The following is an 18,382-nucleotide window of genomic DNA, read 5'->3' as shown; positions in this document are numbered from 1 at the left end:
TACATTTTTCAATTTTTTGGACTTCAGTCAGTTTGACGTCATAAAAGTCAAATTTAAGTTCAATTTCAATTAAGAATCATAATAATATAAAACATAAGGTATATTTTAAAATGATAAAAATCATAAAAATCTTAAAAAAGTGTTTTGGTAGTTTTGGCCGCCCCTTTATATAGAGCCCGACCATTGTGCGTCGTATACGATAACGATGTGTCTAGCTAACTAATAGTAAGAGTGGCTACGGATCATTCTGGTTAGCAAAAGGCGAACTGATCGTCACCAATAGTATTAATGTCCACTTCGAATAGATTAATTATTTGAAATGGGCATCAATTCTATCAATAACGCAGAATGTCCGTTGGATCACATCCGAGATATTATTGCGTCTATGCCATATGAATTATGACGCGGCTTTAAGCAAAAAGTGCCAAAAAGTGATACCACCACTACAAGTTACGCCTTTGGTTTCCATCATATGGGCTAATGAATTATGCGCTCCCATCGTGGCAAGGTCGCATAACCAAGAGGAGGGCACTGGGAGGTTCTCCTGAAGAAATTCTTAGAGCTATATTTGAACTGGTTTCAAAACATGAATGATGACTTGTTGAATGAGGCTTTTTTTCTAATATGGCCTAAAAGAAACGGTTATGCGTATTGAAAAATTGCAAAAATGTTCAATACTGAGAGCTAATCGTAAATGTTCGTTTAGGAACACCAAGCTGAGAAGCACTCTCTGTCCTGGTAGGGACGTAAAGCTAGATACGAAATAACCCATCACTCTGAAGTACATTACCACGAATTCCAAAATCTTGAGGAAATGTCATCATGTCAAGATAATTGTATATTCGGAGAAATAGCATTCTGGGTGATGGCATTCGGGGAAATGGTATTCGGGATAATGGGGTAGAATACTAGATACAAGAAGAAGAATTATAGGTTTGATATATGGCATATTACTTTAAAACATCAAACTATCATGTTGTTCAGCTTTGTCCACATGCTCGGGTTGGGTCCAGACAGCCTTAGTGGTAAACACACAGCTATTCGGAATGACCAAGTTGAGTGTCGTGGGTTCAAATCCCATCGGTCAAGGTTCTTTTAAAAAAGGAAATTTTCTCGACTTTCCAAAATAATAATAATAACCCAAATAATAACTGTGGAAGCGCTCATAAGAATACTTAGCTTAGGAGCGGGCTCTTTATCAGTTGGATAAATAGATAGATAATTAATAACTATTAATGAAAAACTTGCAGTACAGTCACCAATTCCTTTCTGCCACTCCACTCAGAGATTTCTACCTCAAATGCTCTTTGGAGACAACAACAAAAATAATAGAAAATTCTACCTACCTAAGTTTGCTCGAATAATAGTTTATTAGCCTCAAATTGTATGGAAAATACAGGGTGTTCGCAAATTATCCGTACACACTTTGAAGACATGGCTCTATACAATCAAGCATAATAAATTCAATATTCTTGAATGGTTTCAACCATTGGGCTTATTATATTCCTAAGAAGTAAGTTTGACATATTTTAGATTTCAAATATTTGTAAAACCAAGCCAAATGTGTTGAGGAGTCTAAAATTGAACCGTTTTTCGAGCTTTATGATGGAAGAGAAATGTCCATAGAACTTATTGTATTTAAACCGTATAATTTTCTACTTCAAGTCTAACTTGAAGCCACTAAACTGTAGGTTGCTTCTAATAATAATAGGACATTTGGATTCATCTCTGTTAGATTTTAGGGATAAGACATCTCCAGTATGTCTTGCAGCCTTCAGGAAAAACCTCCCCAAAAAAAAATTGTCTATCTTAGTAACAAGCAATTAATTGGAAATTATTTAGAGTTGTACTTTGTGTTAGCATATAGGTGTATTATAAAAGGTACATGGACATTGATTTTTCATTGTTTTGCGAGATCATCTTTCCCATATTTTGCTGTTTGGATAATATTTGGACACCCTGTAGTAATTTTTCATACAATTTGATCATGTTTCACAACACTTTTGATGGACAAATATTGAGAATGCGTATTTTTTCTGCCTTGAATGTTTGAACCTGGACCACTGTACAACTGTGGTGAAGCTCATTTCAACTGATGGGAGTCCTCCTGCTGGCAGCGTCGGATACGTCTTCTGTGGTTTGGAAGAATTTTCATTCGTGTGCCACCACAACTATAGACCATAGATAACCGCGATAGCAAAGCAGGCAACCGCTTACATATTGCTGGTACAACTGGAAGACAATCGTTTTACAGTTGTAACATTGAAACAATGTAATAGCACAAAGACAAACAGCGGGGGGCCAACGGATACAATCTGGTGTACTTTATTGGACCACTTTCGGCAGACAAAGACAAAATTGGGGTGCCGAGGGGGAACTGTCCGAAAGATTAACCCTGCACTACAATGTCACAAGCAGATAGCTGATTGTTTTGTTGTGGAATTGAATCAAATGAATGAAATTGTAAAAGAAGCACGGTATCGGCTACCGAGAGTACGTAAATTCCCCTATGTACAATGGTTAAGAATTCCTGCACAACTCCTTAACGTGTTTTCAACTCCTTTAGGCAGAATCTCAAATTCAGAAAATTGAAAAGTAAATTTAGATATTTTGTACCTGACTTATCTGCCCTTATTGCTTTTCCTAGGATAAATATGCGTTTTTCGACTACCTCGAGAAGTTTTGCAAGTTGTTGTCAATTACTTGCAATGATAGATGCGAGTAACTGACACATAGAAAACTGACTAATGGTAGTCGAAATACGCATTACGGGCGGAATGAGGTGGATGGCTCTTTGCTAATTGATTGATTTTTTTTTAGGAATTTCAACCAAATTTTGAACCCGAAGTCATCCTCGACTGTCGGAATTCAAACCCGCGAATCTCCCCATGATCTTGCTGAATAGCTGGACATTTACCCCTTCGGCTATTTGGTTCACACAATAGTTAGCCATGAACGTGATAAAAATTATAGACATCTAATCCCCGGAGCTCCAATAGGAATACTAATGCAATCCTTTTATAGTTCCGGCGCACATAGGAGTACGTAGTGCAAAATTGTGGCCAAAACTATTTTTATGGCTTAAAATTCAGTAAACACATCCAAAAGTATAAATAACTATTTATTTACCTGTTTTCCATACTTAAACTCGTCAACAACGTTTTGTCTTCATCTAACAGTGACATAAGGGCTTTCTGATAGACACTTTTTTCTTTAATTTTTGGTTAGCTTATGTATTGAAAATGCATAAAAGTGCTTTTGCCATTGGTTTCTATATACCTGTCATCCAAATTATTCGGGTTGACATCTAAAAGGATTCGAGCATTCATTCATTTTTGTTGTAAAAATCACAGATCAGGTGAAGAAGTATTTAATCCCCTTTTCAAATGGGTATTAAAGATTATGAAAACCAAGAATTCTAAATTATCCCAAAGCGTTAAGTGGTTACCCCATAAATTCAGAAAATGAAAATAAAAAAACCTGAAAAACTACTTTTTATAACCGATTTCTATATATGTTATATTTATGCGTTTAAGTTCATGAAAGTTCTACGCTTGCTCCTGTCACTAGATTCTGCGAACTCTTTAAGTGGACGACCTGCAGATGCTTGGTTGTCGAACTTAACCAAGTTTTGTTACTCAAGACGAACCGGTCCTTATGGCTATAAGCAGCAGCCCATCTGCGTTTGAATTGTGTCTTGAAACAACTCAGCTGGTGTTTTAGAGTTTTATAATGGTCCGGTGGACATTTGAGAGCGTCTTTTAGTTTATCTTCCATTAAAAGAATTTTATTGTCTATTGTGTTTTGGAAAGCTCAAGCAAGACGCTTCGTTTTCGGGACGCCGGGAGTTCGGTTTTCGGTTCGCGTGTGAGTGCGAGTGTTCAGTCGAGGATGGATTACCAACTGGTGAGCTCGTTCCATGCTTATGATAACACATTTTTTCATGTAAACGTTATTGTTTTGTAATATTCAATCAAACTTTGTATGGTTCGTCACTACAAGTGTCGGCATTATGCCTGTTTTATACAATTCTAATAAACATAGAAACTTTTTGACATTACTTAAAATATTTTTTGAATTGTTCGGCATTATGAATGTCGACGTTTATTTTGAAACTTCTACCAAAAACTTTTCTTCTTGAGGCAAAAATGTTCAGTAATACTTTTATGTAATTTTCAAACAAACTATGTATGGTTCTTCACTACAAGTGTCGGCATTATTCCTGTTTCAAATAATTTAAAACATACGCATATATATTTTTTTTTCGCCATTAATAAAAACTTCTTTTGAATGGTTCGACATTACAGATGTTGACGTTTATTTCATATCTTCTACCAAATACTTTTTGAGACAAAACTAAAAACTAGCTTTAAGTATAAACCATATTTTTTCTCCTTATCCATGGATCGCATCACCGACCAAAGGTGACTCCCAGATCTTTTCCTTCTCCACTAATAAACACCCTTCCCGTGGTGATTGTGGAGATGCAGAGGTATTGTCGGTCTCTAGAAGCAACAATCACTACACCCTAACATTCCTTCCCCATCCCAACTGACTGTAAGGACTTGGCCGGCGCCGTTATTGATCAACAATATTAGAGCTGCTAAAATTGCACTCCGAGAGTAAGCGGAAACTCCCATCCCTTATTCATTTGGATCGCAGTGCAATTATTACCAGTTCCGATCAATCACGGAGTAGCAACCATTGACATGTACAGTCAGTCTATGCTATGCTATGCTATGCTATTAAAAGAATTTTATTGTCTATTGAGCGGTCAAAAAATTGCTGTATTAGCTCAAAAAGGTAATTTCTGGAAAATACCCGGTTAACTCTCTCAAGATGTGAAAGAGTAAATCAAAATTTATGACAAATTGTTGCTTCCACTCATCTGCGTCGATTCATCATTCGTTTGCAAATAGCTCGTTTCGGAAGCTGTACTTCGAAATATGACGCATGGTGAACTTGTAGCTCTTGAACTTCTCTACAACCCTGTTTAACACTACATTGCTCTAATTCTCACGTTCACGGCGTAAGAGCGTTACATTCGCCAATTCGTTATACTCGCGGCGAGTGGTTAGTGAATGTAACGCTCTCACGCCGAGAACACAACAGTTAGAGCAATGCAATGTTAAACAAAGTTGTAGAAAAATTCAAGAGCTACAAGTTCACCATTTGTCACATTTCGAAACACAGCCTCCGAAACAAGCTACAGTGATCCCTCCATGAGTCGATGTTCCAGGACTCGATATCGACTCATGGAACCTTACTGGAAACAAAATTTCATGGTTACTATGATGGTCCCTTCAAACAGCTTTCCAAAGAATTGCTGTTCCATGACTCGATATTTCCATGAGTCGATGGTCCCTTCAATATCGACTCATGGAGGTTTCACTGTACTTGCAAACAAATGGTGAATCGACGCGAATGAGCGGATGTGAGTGGCAGCAAGCCTGATGACAATCATTAAATTGATAAAAAGAACAAGTTCGCAATCGCGATAGCGGGAGGATGCGGGAGATTTTCTTTATGGACATTGTTCAGAATCATCTAACCTTTCAAATGATGAAAACAGTTTTGCTTTGCGTGGTTTGGAACATAAACAAAAATGCCTTTTTTGTTAACACAATTCTCAGAAAAAAATTAAATTAGGCTTTCATTTATATCTCGCGTATGGAATATTTTTTCATGTACATCCGTGTATACATATGCTTGGAACAATCTACATACCTTTATCGTTGTCACCCATATCGATTTTGCTTGTATAAATCTGTGTAACGCAACAAAACACAGCCAAAAGTGAAACTTATTTATCGAACTACTTGCAACGAAATGCGCTTTGAGAATTATAGCAACTTTTGACAGCTAGGGTTATTTGTCAACACTACGGATGTTATCAAAATGGCCGACACATGATGGCATGGGTATCAGAGGATGCAAAAATGACAAAAAGCACAATGTTAATCTAAATTTTTGTTTTTGAATTTTGGCCAGGTCTTTGGTTTAAATACTCTTATGTGCAGCGGTTGGTCGCCCTTATCGCCAATCGGTTAACGAATAAACGTGTACGTTCGCCATTCATACCGCAAAATTGGACTAAACAGGCTTCAAAACTACCCCATCCCGTAGCACACTAACTGAAATAAACAACCACACGAAGCACACCGCAAAACGTTTTTCTCGTTTTTGCCACTTGAATAGCCGCTTTTGTACATTCAAGCGGGTGGTTCCGGAACGAAGCTTTCCAGTGGAAATGTTTTTCCTCCTCTGTTTGGTTTGGTGCACACATTTTGAATTCGCGCTCTACCGCTCGTTAGACAAAAGTGCGACAGCGTCCAAATCCACGAACAGGCCAATCTAACCACGTGTTGGCCATCCTAGGGAATGTGAATTCAGAAAACATAAGCCACGGTGGATTGCTTGTGTATTCTCGGGGCCGAAAGCATTTGGATCATATGCTTTGGATTAGGAATCGGAATTCGTGGAAAAGTAGATACGTGCATATATGGGAAAAGGTGGTACTATTGCTAGGTGATGCATTTAGATAGTTGGGAAATGCTGAAAATGGCATTCTATCAACGACGACCAACTGTACTGTACTATGCGGTTAACTATACGAACATGTTGCCAATTTCAGTTCCAAAAACATAAATCTTTTCTAGAATCCAGCATTGATCATAAGCGATAACCGCTTTCCTGGGAAGTTTGCAATACTGATAAGAGCAAAAAATCAAAATAATTGAAAGGTGGAAGCTTCACTACGATAAACACCTGACTAGCGCAGACGAGAAATGTATCAATGATCAGGACAGCAGTGTTCGTGGTCCATGACTACTTTTGGTCAATATCCCATGGAAACAAACCTTTACGAATAGGGAAGACAAAGTTGCGATTCAACAACTCATGAATAACAAGGCCGCTGTCGAGGATGGTATCGGAGCTGAACTCAAGATTGACTCTGATAAATTGGCTGCTAGTTTGCACCGTCTGAAAATCAAAATATGGGAGATGGCAAAGCTATCGGATGAATGGAGAGCTTATCGCTAAACTAACATGCAATAATGGCGGTGTAATTTTGTATACCGACACTTCTATCAATGTATGTGATATGTTTATTCTAAACTTGTTACATCTACATGTAGAGAGGAAACAGGTCAACCAGTTTATGATTAAACACTTACAGAATTAAAAGAATTACTCCTAACTTAGAAGATTTAGTTTCTATAGGATGTTCCGATCTTTTCATATGTTGCATTTGAAAAACTGAATTGTGAGAGTTATTGCTAGCGACAATAAAAATTCGCGGCAAATTTCTTAAAATTTCGCGTGCTACCAAGGCATTAAATACAAAATTTCGCGGCTTTGTCGCGGTCCCATACTTTTGGTCATATTTTACACAAAATTACACATTTTCAGTGGAATCAGCCTTTAAAAGTTTAAATTTTGCATACTCTTGATTTATTTTATTTTATAAATTAAGATGATAAGTTTAATATCAGAGAGATTATAAACAAAATGATATAGAGGTAGCCACCGAAACGTTGGAAGTAAGAAAAGTAATAATCGTTGACTGCTTTAGTGACTGCGAAGCCGAAAAATTCCCCAGTGATCTTGAACCTTAGTCGATAGCATTCCGTGGTTGTGATCAAATTAAAGATAAAGAAATTTCCTATAAGAGGACTTCAATAGAAGTTTCGATTGACTTTTTCTGTTTTTGGTCACTTCTCATACATATGTTGAACGCAGTATAGAATTCAAATTCAATTGGCCAAATTTATTCACCTGAGAACTTTCCAACTGATCAAACGTACTCCTCCTTGGTAAATATTCAGCATCGTCCGATAAACTTGTTAAACAGCTTTACCTCAGGACAGATTCTTCGTGACCCAATCTATCACGTTCGATACCGGTAGTCGTTTCCCAATTCGGAATACTTTGCTGACAGACGAAGTTTATCATCGTAGGAAAACTAACTAAGAGTTGCATGTATGTTTAATTGTGTCGGCAAAAGTTTTACCTTCCTTCTAGTAGCCATAAGATGGTTTTCTGATACCTTCCAGGGCTGACATAGACAACTAGACAAACTTAATCACTTAAAGTGAATCAATTGTCAACCAACACGCAGCAGCGAAGGCATTTTCCTCTTCTATCTTGTTACGACAACAACAGTTTATCACAACTTGAACAGAATATGATAATGATCGCTCACCGCGTAAGTAGCTATTTTCCACGCTTTGCACTGCAATTTTCTAGAACTTTCTCCGTGTTGGTAAACATTGCCACATTCTCAAATAAAAATCATATAACTAATTTGATTTTGTGTTTAAAATGACTGTTTATTCATAAGTTGAAAAGGTTGCACATTGCTGCAACCTTTTCAACAATATGCCCACTGGCATATGTTCAAATTAATGTTTAAGATCAATGGAAAAATTTAACAGAAATCATTAGAAATAGTTACTGGACATACATTTTATGCAATTCGTATAAATATCCCCGATGGAATTCCTGACGAATATCCAATTCGCATAATTAAATAATTTCTTGGAGGAACTGATGTAGCAAACGAGTGTTTAACAGGGTCGCTTCTATTTTCGACTTTCACCTTTCCCGACAAACGATCCAGAAAAAGCTTAAAACCGCGTTTCTACCATTTCTTGATGAATAATGTTTTTTTTTGTATTTTGATCGTTGATTGTGATTTTGATAGCAGTTTATTTGTTAAACTAGAATAAGTTATACATGAGTTATACATGTATGTATAACTGTTGATGTCATCCAACAAATAAAATTCAAACGAACCCCTTGCAAAATTTCTGATGAATTTCCTCGAAGAATAAAGGAATTCCTAGAAAAAAACTAAAGGAGAACTCTTAGAAACAAATCCGGATGGAATTCCTAGAATAATTTCCGACGGAATCCTTAGCATTAGTTGGAGTAGAATTACAGAAAGAATCTCTAAAAAACATCCGTGCCGGTCAAAATGTCAGACGTATTCCTGTAAGAATCTCAAGATCAAACAATATAAAAATTCTTATGGAATGCCTGTTAAAATCTCCGAAGGCTGCTTCAAATGTTGATCGCGAATCATTCAAACTGTTGCATCTGATTGTCTGTGATACCAGTGCGGAGTAAACCAAAACTTCACCAGGGAAAGTTTTAGCAGCCCAACAGTCGAGCAGCATAACTTACCTTAACGAGCGGATCTCCGGATAAAGATTGATATCGCCGTCGGTCATGCCGTACCAGGAGAACTGTTGCTCCTGCACCAGAGAATCGTTGAAGGTGCTGTACAGCATCAGGTGGCCGTCGTTCGAAAGCCAAATGGCCTTGTTGCTTTGCAGGATTTCCTCTGTGGGTGTGGGTTTTCCAACCAACCGGTCAGAAATGGCACGCGATCCATGTGAGGAGGAATTACATTATCGTTGCACGTCCGTTGTGAGGGTGTGTGTGAGAGTTGAGCGATGGACAACATGAAACGAAAGTGGGGAGAGGGAAACGATAATTAATTGAAAAATAATTAAGATGTTCAGTGCAATATGCCGTTGGTGGCATCGGGTGAGGACATGGAAGCCTTTGTTTTATGGGGAAACCCTAATTAATTGTCTGATGTGGTTAGTACAGCTATTTTTATATGTTCATTGACAGGTTTCGAAAGTTTTATATAGGATGTGACAACTTATAAGCAGTCCTCATGATAGTTTTTGGCTACTATACTACCCATGTTCACAAGGTCTACTACGTAAGCGCTATTGGCAATTTCAATCTTCTAACTACATTACTGTTTGATTACAAATATCGATAGGGCGTTTTTATAACCTTTATCTAGGCTCTACCCCATTTGGCATAATGCCGTTTGGTATAACGCCATTTGGCATAATGGTCATTTGGCATAATGGCCAATTGGCATAACGGCCATTTGGCATAATTTGAAGAAAATATTTCTACAAATTGTGTTTCTCAACTCAACTCGTTAAATCCAATGTATGTCATCTTAGACTTTTGACAATATAATTGAATCTCTTCTGAGTTCCGATCGGAGCCCTCCAAGTCACACTTATAGTTGTGAGTGCTTATTCGTATCGTTTCATGAAAAAGTAATATAAGAAGTATAAAATTGGGCACCATAGAGTGAGCTCGCTTCAAAGCTCTTTGAACGTCTGTCTTCACTTTTTTTGTGATAATGCTGTTGCTCGATTTTTGACCGTGGCTTGAGTGCCACGATTTTGTCGTAGCTGGAAACATGAAACCGTTTTGCCTAGCCACAAAGATTTATTGAAATTTATTTACGTTTATTTATGAGTGTGCAGAAAATAAACATGAAGGACATTCAATGTTTGAAGAAGGATATTCTCAATTGAGATGCACCAAATGCTACAAAAACCAGTTGATACACTATTAATAAATCATTAGGGTAATTCGCCTATTTTTGAACAGCACGTGCTGTTCTTTTTAGTTTGCAGCGTAACGAATCATAGGCACGCCAAGATATATGTTTATACACATCGGGTTGCCTTGATACCGTATTGATTAGAATTACCCGGACTCTTGGAATCCCAGACAGCGGGCTTAATTCACCCAAAAATATATTTTTTTCGATTACTTTTATGCATGGAGAATGTAGAAGACGTCGCAATTATAAACATTAGACAAAAAAGTATTTTTCATATTTTTTGTCTGGTCAACTTGCATTTGAGTTTATTCTACGAGTGGCGTGAGGTGAGAATTGGAGGTTTCGTATAGCAAGCTGACAATTCTCGACTTGACTGAAAAGACTCTCTATTTGATTTACACGGCGAGTCACTTCACTCGAGTCGAGTTTTGTCACCTCGCTATACGAGACCAACAATTATCACCTCACGCCACTCGTAGAATAAACCCAATTGTTCGACGTCAGTTTTTTGTTTAATGTCGGCTGGGTCTAGGATAGAAGCCTTAAAATCTCGACACCCAGCCACGCACACCAGGGATCCCACATATCGAACCCATCATGGCCCCCACATGGGTCAGGACCAACGGTTTTACTTCCCTTCCGAAGAAGGGTGACGGGATCAGGAAGTTTTTGTCTTAGAAAATTTTGATGGCGTCGACAGGCATAGATACCCAACCGACTGGGCTGAGAGGCAATCACGCTTACCACCACACCACCGACGCCGCTACGAAAAAAAGTCGAATGTAAGTCAAAAAAAAAAAACACCGTGGAATAGCCCACTGCCAGGCTTTCGAAGTGTTCAGCAATTCGAAGCAGCACGGTATAAAAGTTAAGATTCGCTAAACTGCAAACTCAAAAGAACAGCTCATATTTGAAAGAAGGTGAATTTTACTAATCTAAATTCATTCCTATGCTTCAATGCGTGTTTTTATTTCTGGAATATGGGAATAATACGGATGCGCAAATTTGTAGGTTGAAGTACGAAAATAGAAGACTTACTTCTGCCACTTCAAATTCTCGTATAGATATATAACATATATGTTAAACTCAAAGTATTCCAATTAAGAACACGGGCGCATATGAAAATTCATAGCTTATGGAATTCAAGCCCATTCTATCATTTGATGAAATTATACGCAACGATCCGGTTAAGTGTTTGTGTTTCATCACACTCAAAGCTTGCTTATGATGCTGTATTTAAATAAGTTATCCCATCTTCATCTACACGATACCTCTTCAGCGATATGCTCAACCTCAAATAAGACTTTACGTTGCTTTTGTCATAAGGATCAAATACATAAATTGAAACTTTTTTCAATTCGAGAATAGCTCGTTTTGGAATATCCCTGTAATCCACTTTTGAAAAAAACTCTCTCTTAAAGTTATTTCTTTGTACTTCACATTTACTTCGTTGGACTAAAAATCATGGTCAATATTTTCCCTTTAACTTTATTCGTCTTAGACAAACATTTCAAACATTAAAATGAACGCTTTAAAATGTAAAAGAAAAATAATTCTTTATTTTTTAAATAATGGCCGTTATGCCAAATGGCTATTATGCCAATTGGCCATTATGAAAAATGGCATTGTGCCAAACGGCATTATGCCAAATGGCTTCAAGACAAATGGGGTAGAGCCTTTATCTAGATTACTGCGTGGAAAAAATCTTGGAACTACTTGTCGTTTAAATAACGAAAATGTGTTGAAAACTTCAGTGGCGCTTACGTAAACCTTGCGAACATGGGCAGTAGCATGGGACACGATTATATGAAAAAAATAAATTCTCACTCCGGTCCACTTTTTGGATTGCATTTAGGTCCCATTACAACTTTTTTCACAAGTGTCGGATTGTTTCGCGATCTTCGGCAATATTCTTCATCGTAAAAATACCTATCGATGTCTGTGTTTAGAATTTTTATAGAGGTCAATGAGCGACCTCTAACGATTTTTCTTAGCAAAAGTAAGTTTTCCCATTGTGAATCCCATACAAACTTTGAACGGCTGGCGCGTAAATATAGTTTCTCCGATCGAGCTGAAATTTTGCACAGTTGATATGGGACCTAAATGCAATCCCACACAAATGGGCAGTGAAACCCGTTTTTTTTAATAGAATAACTTAACCCGGTATCTGGCTGCAATTTGTCTCTTCAATGTCATTCAGATTTTGGGGCCGGCGACACGCTTGGGTCGTATGAGATTTATTTTTTCGATGGATGCTACTGTGTTTATTTGGGCGTTTGATGAAGTCATGCTCTTCGAGTGGACCGGTTGGATGCCGAGGCCGGTTTTGTGATTCCGGTTGAGGGGTTACTTCCGGTTCGCAAGCGCTTAGACGACTTAAAGCCGGCCGTTCGTAGTGATCGATACTAATCAGCGTAGTTCCCGACGGTGAAGCTAGCCGACTCCGATGGAAAGTGCCTCGACGGAAGAATATCTCCCGAAACTGGAAATGGGGTAGGTGGTTTAATGGCTACCGCTTCTGCTTCATAAGTAGAAGGTCATGGATTCGATCCCAGACCCGTCCTATTCCTCGTACTGTTTAGTTGTGTGCCTTTGCACGAGTTCACTAATTTTACGTTTGAGCGGTGCCATATTCACTAGTTACCATGCCCACGCATCCTCTCTTTACAAATTACTTGCGAATTAAGATGATATTTTGAGTTAAACGAGGAAATTTGTTGAAAAATTGCCCAGGGGGTCCAAAATACCGTTTTGATTCATATTACGGACACTTTTTTTTCTGTTCGGAACATAAACCACTGCGACCAATATTTGATCTATTGTAGTATATCCCGTGTCCTTTGTGTAGTGCATGTCGTTTTACTTTGTCACTATCGAGAAGTGATAAAGCATTCGGTTTTCTTACAGTTGTAATTCCTAACTTGATCACAGGTAAGGATTCTAACTGAAAGGTTCCTACCCTTCGAAGAGTGTGGTGCATGCACTCTCCACAGGCGCGCCCCTTTATCAGGCAAAATCGGATCCCTCGATAAAGCCAAGAAATTACACCGATATTGTCCATGCATCAGAATCCTAGTCCTTACTCCTTCAAACTAGAGAACGAAATAAATAAAAGATTAGAAAACAAATTGTTGAATTCGGCTCATTTTTTTCCTTGTCTCAAGATCATTCTCGGCAACTGGGAAACCGAGACTTGTCACTTTCAACAAGGTTTAAAATGTAACAAGGACTAAAAGTGTTCCTTTGATTACTATAATATCCTGTTCTCTTCGTTTGAAGCAGTCAGGACTAGGGTTCACTGGTAGATCTTTACCCCATAACGCACCACGAAAAGGTGATCTACCCGCGTTATGGGTATACGGACACTTAAAGCCTCAAAGAAGTAAAGCACAGCATAGAGCATACAAAATAAATCATTCTGTATGATTCCTCGATCGAAATGTATGGCCTTTTGATGATTCTTATTCCGGACGCGTCCTCACTTTTGCCTCATATTCCGGACACTTTGATTCGAATTCCGGACATCTCATGAAAATCATTAATAGAAAACACAGTACGAACGAAACCTGTAAAATTATAGCGAGTCGAATGTAACAAAAGGACTCCATCATGTATGATAGATATTTATGTGCGATCTTAAAATTACATTGTTGCTGGTTTGAAAATGAACTATAATTAGCTACCAAACTAGATGAATATATAAAAAAAGTTCTAATCGAGATTCAAACTCGCGACCTTTGGAGCGACAGCTGCATGCCCGAGCTCTCTCGGCTGTCTCACCACCTTGGTGAGTGGTTGACGAAATTTGAACACGTTCTGCGTAAAATTAGTGTATCACAGAATCACTTCGACGGTTGGCGGATTCATCGAGAAGTGGTTGAAAGAGCAGTCAACAATGCGGAGCGTTCTCTCGGTCGCGTGATTGTTGAGCGTGGCTGGGTTTGTTTTGTGGCAGATTCATGTAAATTTCTAGCGGATTTAACTGAAATATATTTGAATGGGCCCTGAGTGGTTTACAGGTGGTCATATTTGCTTCAGCTGTTGGCTAACGCTTGTAATTTTCAAATGCCTGCCACAATTTTCCGTCGATGTTCAAATTGCGTGCTGCTTAATATTCACAAATTTTTGCTGTGAAGTCAAATCATCAAAATAAAATTGTTAAACCACTAAAGAGACGTCTAAGGCAATTGTGCATTATAAATTTGCATAGATATTTATCAAAATAGCTTATTTAAACAAGCCTCGAAATTGTGAACTTTTGAACGGCAAAAATTGAAACATTTCGTGTGAAATGTTTCCTACACAGCAAAAATTTGTGAATATTAAGCAGCACGCAATTTGAACATCGACGGAAAATTGTGGCAGGCATTTGAAAATTACAAGCGTTAGCCAACAGCTGAAGCAAATATGACCACCTGTAAACCACTCAGGGCCCATTCAAATATATTTCAGTTAAATCCGCTAGAAATTTACATGAATCTGCCACAAAACAAACCCAGCCACGCTCAACAATCACGCGACCGAGAGAACGCTCCGCATTGTTGACTGCTCTTTCAACCACTTCTCGATGAATCCGCCAACCGTCGAAGTGATTCTGTGATACACTAATTTTACGCAGAACGTGTTCAAATTTCGTCAACCACTCACCAAGGTGGTGAGACAGCCGAGAGAGCTCAGGCATGCAGCTGTCGCTCCAAAGGTCGCGAGTTTGAATCTCGATTAGAACTTTTTTTTATATATTCATCTAGTTTGGTAGCTAATTATAGTTCATTTTCAAACCAGCAACAATGTAATTTTAAGATCGCACATAAATATCTATCATATATGATGGAGTCCTTTTGTTACATTCGACTCGCTATAATTTTACAGGTTTCGTTCGTACTGTGCAGTGCCAATAATTTTACCGTTTTGTGGTTATGTAAGAAAAACATCACTGGGTTTTATCACTGGGGCAACAAAATGGACAAGTTTACAGAGAAGTGTCTTTAGAATAAAGTTTTCCAATCAATCGACTTCTGCCAAGCCCATGTAGAGGCGCCATTCAAATAAACTGTTTCATATAAGCAGTGGCGCAACCAAGGGGGGGTTTTGGGGGTCAAAACCCCCCCCAGAGCCGAAAAAAATATAAGGCTTATCTTGTATATTTCTGTAGTTCATTAACATTCTACAATTATGGATCAGTAATTTAGGCTCGTATTAACACTCTGAGTTTCAGTGGTTTTAACAGTTACATTCTTATTCTATGTTTTCTTTAAATTCTTAGACCCCTGAAGAGGTTAATAAAAAAAATATTTGCAGACTTGTACTATAATATAGTACTGAACAAAATATAGTACAAGTTGGTCGTTTTATCAAAACAAAATGGTCGGGTTTGGAGGATTGGATCTCGGCTTCTAGTACTTGGATTGACTTAAAATTTACATCCTAACTTGGAAATACATAGGTTAGCCGGAAATTCGCAGCTTTAAAAAATCAATCTTTTGAGTAATAATAAATCTCCAAATTTAACAAAAACACAAAAATAAAACTGTTCATTCCACTATTTTGGGAAATTGATCAATAATTCAAACTTGTTTTTAGAACTATATTATTTAGTAAAAAAATTGTATTCAAATAAAATCAAAGTGAAAGTTAAGACATTATTCACACGATGCGAAACATACGATGACAAAAAAGTTTGTGTTTGAAATATCCTGAATTTTCTGCTGAGTGAAATTATGTGAAGTGAGTGAAAGCTTATTTATGAGTTTCAGTGCAAATCACAAAAAGCCCACTAGAAGCCAAGACCCAGGTCTCCAAGTTTGATCTTTTAAACCTAACTGAAGCATTTGTGTCAGAATTTGATCATCCATTCAAATATATTGGGAAAAAGGTCCCATCCGCAGCATAAATAATCTTTCAATTTGCTCATTACATTGCAACCTTTCCCGAACTTCAGAGCATATGAATTTTCGGAGAATCGTTTCTTCAGTTTTAAAAATTACGCAGATAATGTTGTCTCCTTCTGTATATCGAATACTGTAACATGGGACGACAACGAATGCTATGGTAAATGCACATTCAAAACAAAATAAAGTAAAACTCTACAACTCATTTTTTTGTTGAAACATAGGGTGGAGAACCATTTGGGCACTTCCCTGATTCACTTTGGCATGGGAGGTTTTTCTCGGTATAATTGTCTGAAACTTTGGTGTAAGAAGCGCATCAGTACGATGCATATTGTGGCCAAATATGAGCGCTCTAGCTTTTAAAAAACCCCACTGCAAAAGTGAGCCAAGAATGGGGTCTGGCTTCCTACTTTCCCAAAAATTATTACCTTCAAGATATCAAAACCCCCCCCAGAACCAAATCCTGGTTGCGCTACTGCATATAAGCAATGTTTCCTGGATTACATATCAAAATTGAATTGTGATTGGAAGTTTATTTAAAGAAAAAATCCATTTTCCCATTGAGATTATTTTTTTTTTATTTAAGGAAACACATCGCAAAACAATGGTCAGTAAGGCAATTCAAAATTTGAAAATGTTTGAAAATCCAATATTCCACATCATTTTTACTACCCTTACCATAAAAATAGTTTTCTGTGAAATTTTCAGCTTTCAGGTGGCCAAAATTTATATGGAAATTACTATGAAGAAATTTGGAAAAATGTTTTAATCACGTTAGTACTGGAATGTAAGTAGAAACTTATCATCCCATAGTAAAAACTTATTTTTCAAATCCTAACAAAAAAATGATGAAATGATTAATTCAATCCGAAAGATAAGAGAAGAGAAATTCATGAGTTTGTTTGCTTCATATGGGATTATAGCCCTACAAACATCTACAAAATTTCCAAACAAAATTAGCTCAGAAGGGATTCGTTTCTTCAGCAGCATCCTTCATTGAGGTTTGAAGAAATAGTTTTGACTATGGAATGATAAGTTTGTACTTACATTACGGTAGTAACGTATTTCGAACATTTTTCAAAATTTCTCCATAGTTATTTCAACCTCTTTTGTTGTTGGGCCCAGGCATTGAAGACGTGAGCGAGCTCGATGAGCATGATCCTTTAGCGATCAAAGCCACTATGTTCTGCAAGCGAACTATGCCACTCAGTCAGATTCCAAGTATTGATCATGAGAGATCACTATTGAAATAAAAAATGAGCTTGGAATTTCACTTAGCAACAGTGATTCAGCACATAAGTGTAACAGTATCACGACTACTTATGTACTGTGTAATCAGAGCAAACCAAATGTCACCGTAAAAATCAATTTTAAGAATTTCATTCTTCAACGTTTTGCAAAAATCTGTCTTTTCCATCCAATATTTATTCTATCCATTTCCACCTGATTGAAAATATAGACTCATGGGTTATAAATGCTTAATTTTCAAAAGTTCTCTCAAAGCACAGTGAAAAATCTTCAAATACCGAAGCAACAGCTGTAATGAAATCACATTTTTTGTGTTTTATTTACAAAATATGTTATTATGTGAATACTATTCGAAATTGATTTCTTGTTGATCGATAAACATGCGTACATATATGAAAATGTATGAGATTAAAAAAGGTCATACAAAGTAAAACTTGAAATTTCAAATGGATTCAAAACTAACGCCTTAGTCGACATTTGTTATCGATTTAAAGAAAACTGATTATGATTCACTAATAAATAAAATCAAGGAGTCCAATTTATAACATTTCAAGTCGTTAATAAATACAGAAGGAATTTGTGAAAGAAATTTGTTTCAAAATCTGTATGGATTAACCCTTAGAGGAATTACTAAAAAAATAGGAGAAATCAAATGATGGACACTTTAAAAACGTCGCAGGAAAAAGTGTTGTTGCATGTTGTTAAAAATCTTTAAGGAAACCGTCCAGCGATTTTTGAGAAAATCTTTGAAAGTATTACAAGAAGTATCTTAAACAGGATTTCGTAGTCAGTATGCTTGAAGAAAACTTATCGATTTCTTGGTATGATGAAGTTAGAGTCTTTGGAAAAATCCAAG

The 18,382-nt window shown here is 37.2% G+C and overlaps 1 protein-coding gene across 2 annotated transcripts in view; it reads right to left on the bottom strand.

The window, feature by feature from the left end:
* Positions 1-18,382, bottom strand: part of LOC5569176 (prolyl endopeptidase FAP) — a 576,755-nt gene that overhangs the window by 117,767 nt on the left and 440,606 nt on the right. For both annotated transcript variants that reach the window (XM_021845337.1, XM_021845338.1), the window contains exon 9: positions 9,190-9,349. In XM_021845337.1, the coding sequence (XP_021701029.1) occupies positions 9,190-9,349 (160 nt within the window). The remainder of the gene's footprint in view (positions 1-9,189; positions 9,350-18,382) is intronic.

Source organism: Aedes aegypti, chromosome 2, assembly GCF_002204515.2.
Source record: "Aedes aegypti strain LVP_AGWG chromosome 2, AaegL5.0 Primary Assembly, whole genome shotgun sequence".
NCBI classification, from domain to species: domain Eukaryota; kingdom Metazoa; phylum Arthropoda; class Insecta; order Diptera; family Culicidae; genus Aedes; species Aedes aegypti.
Note: the sequence above shows the minus strand (reverse complement) of the source record. Positions and strands in the feature narration are given on the sequence as shown.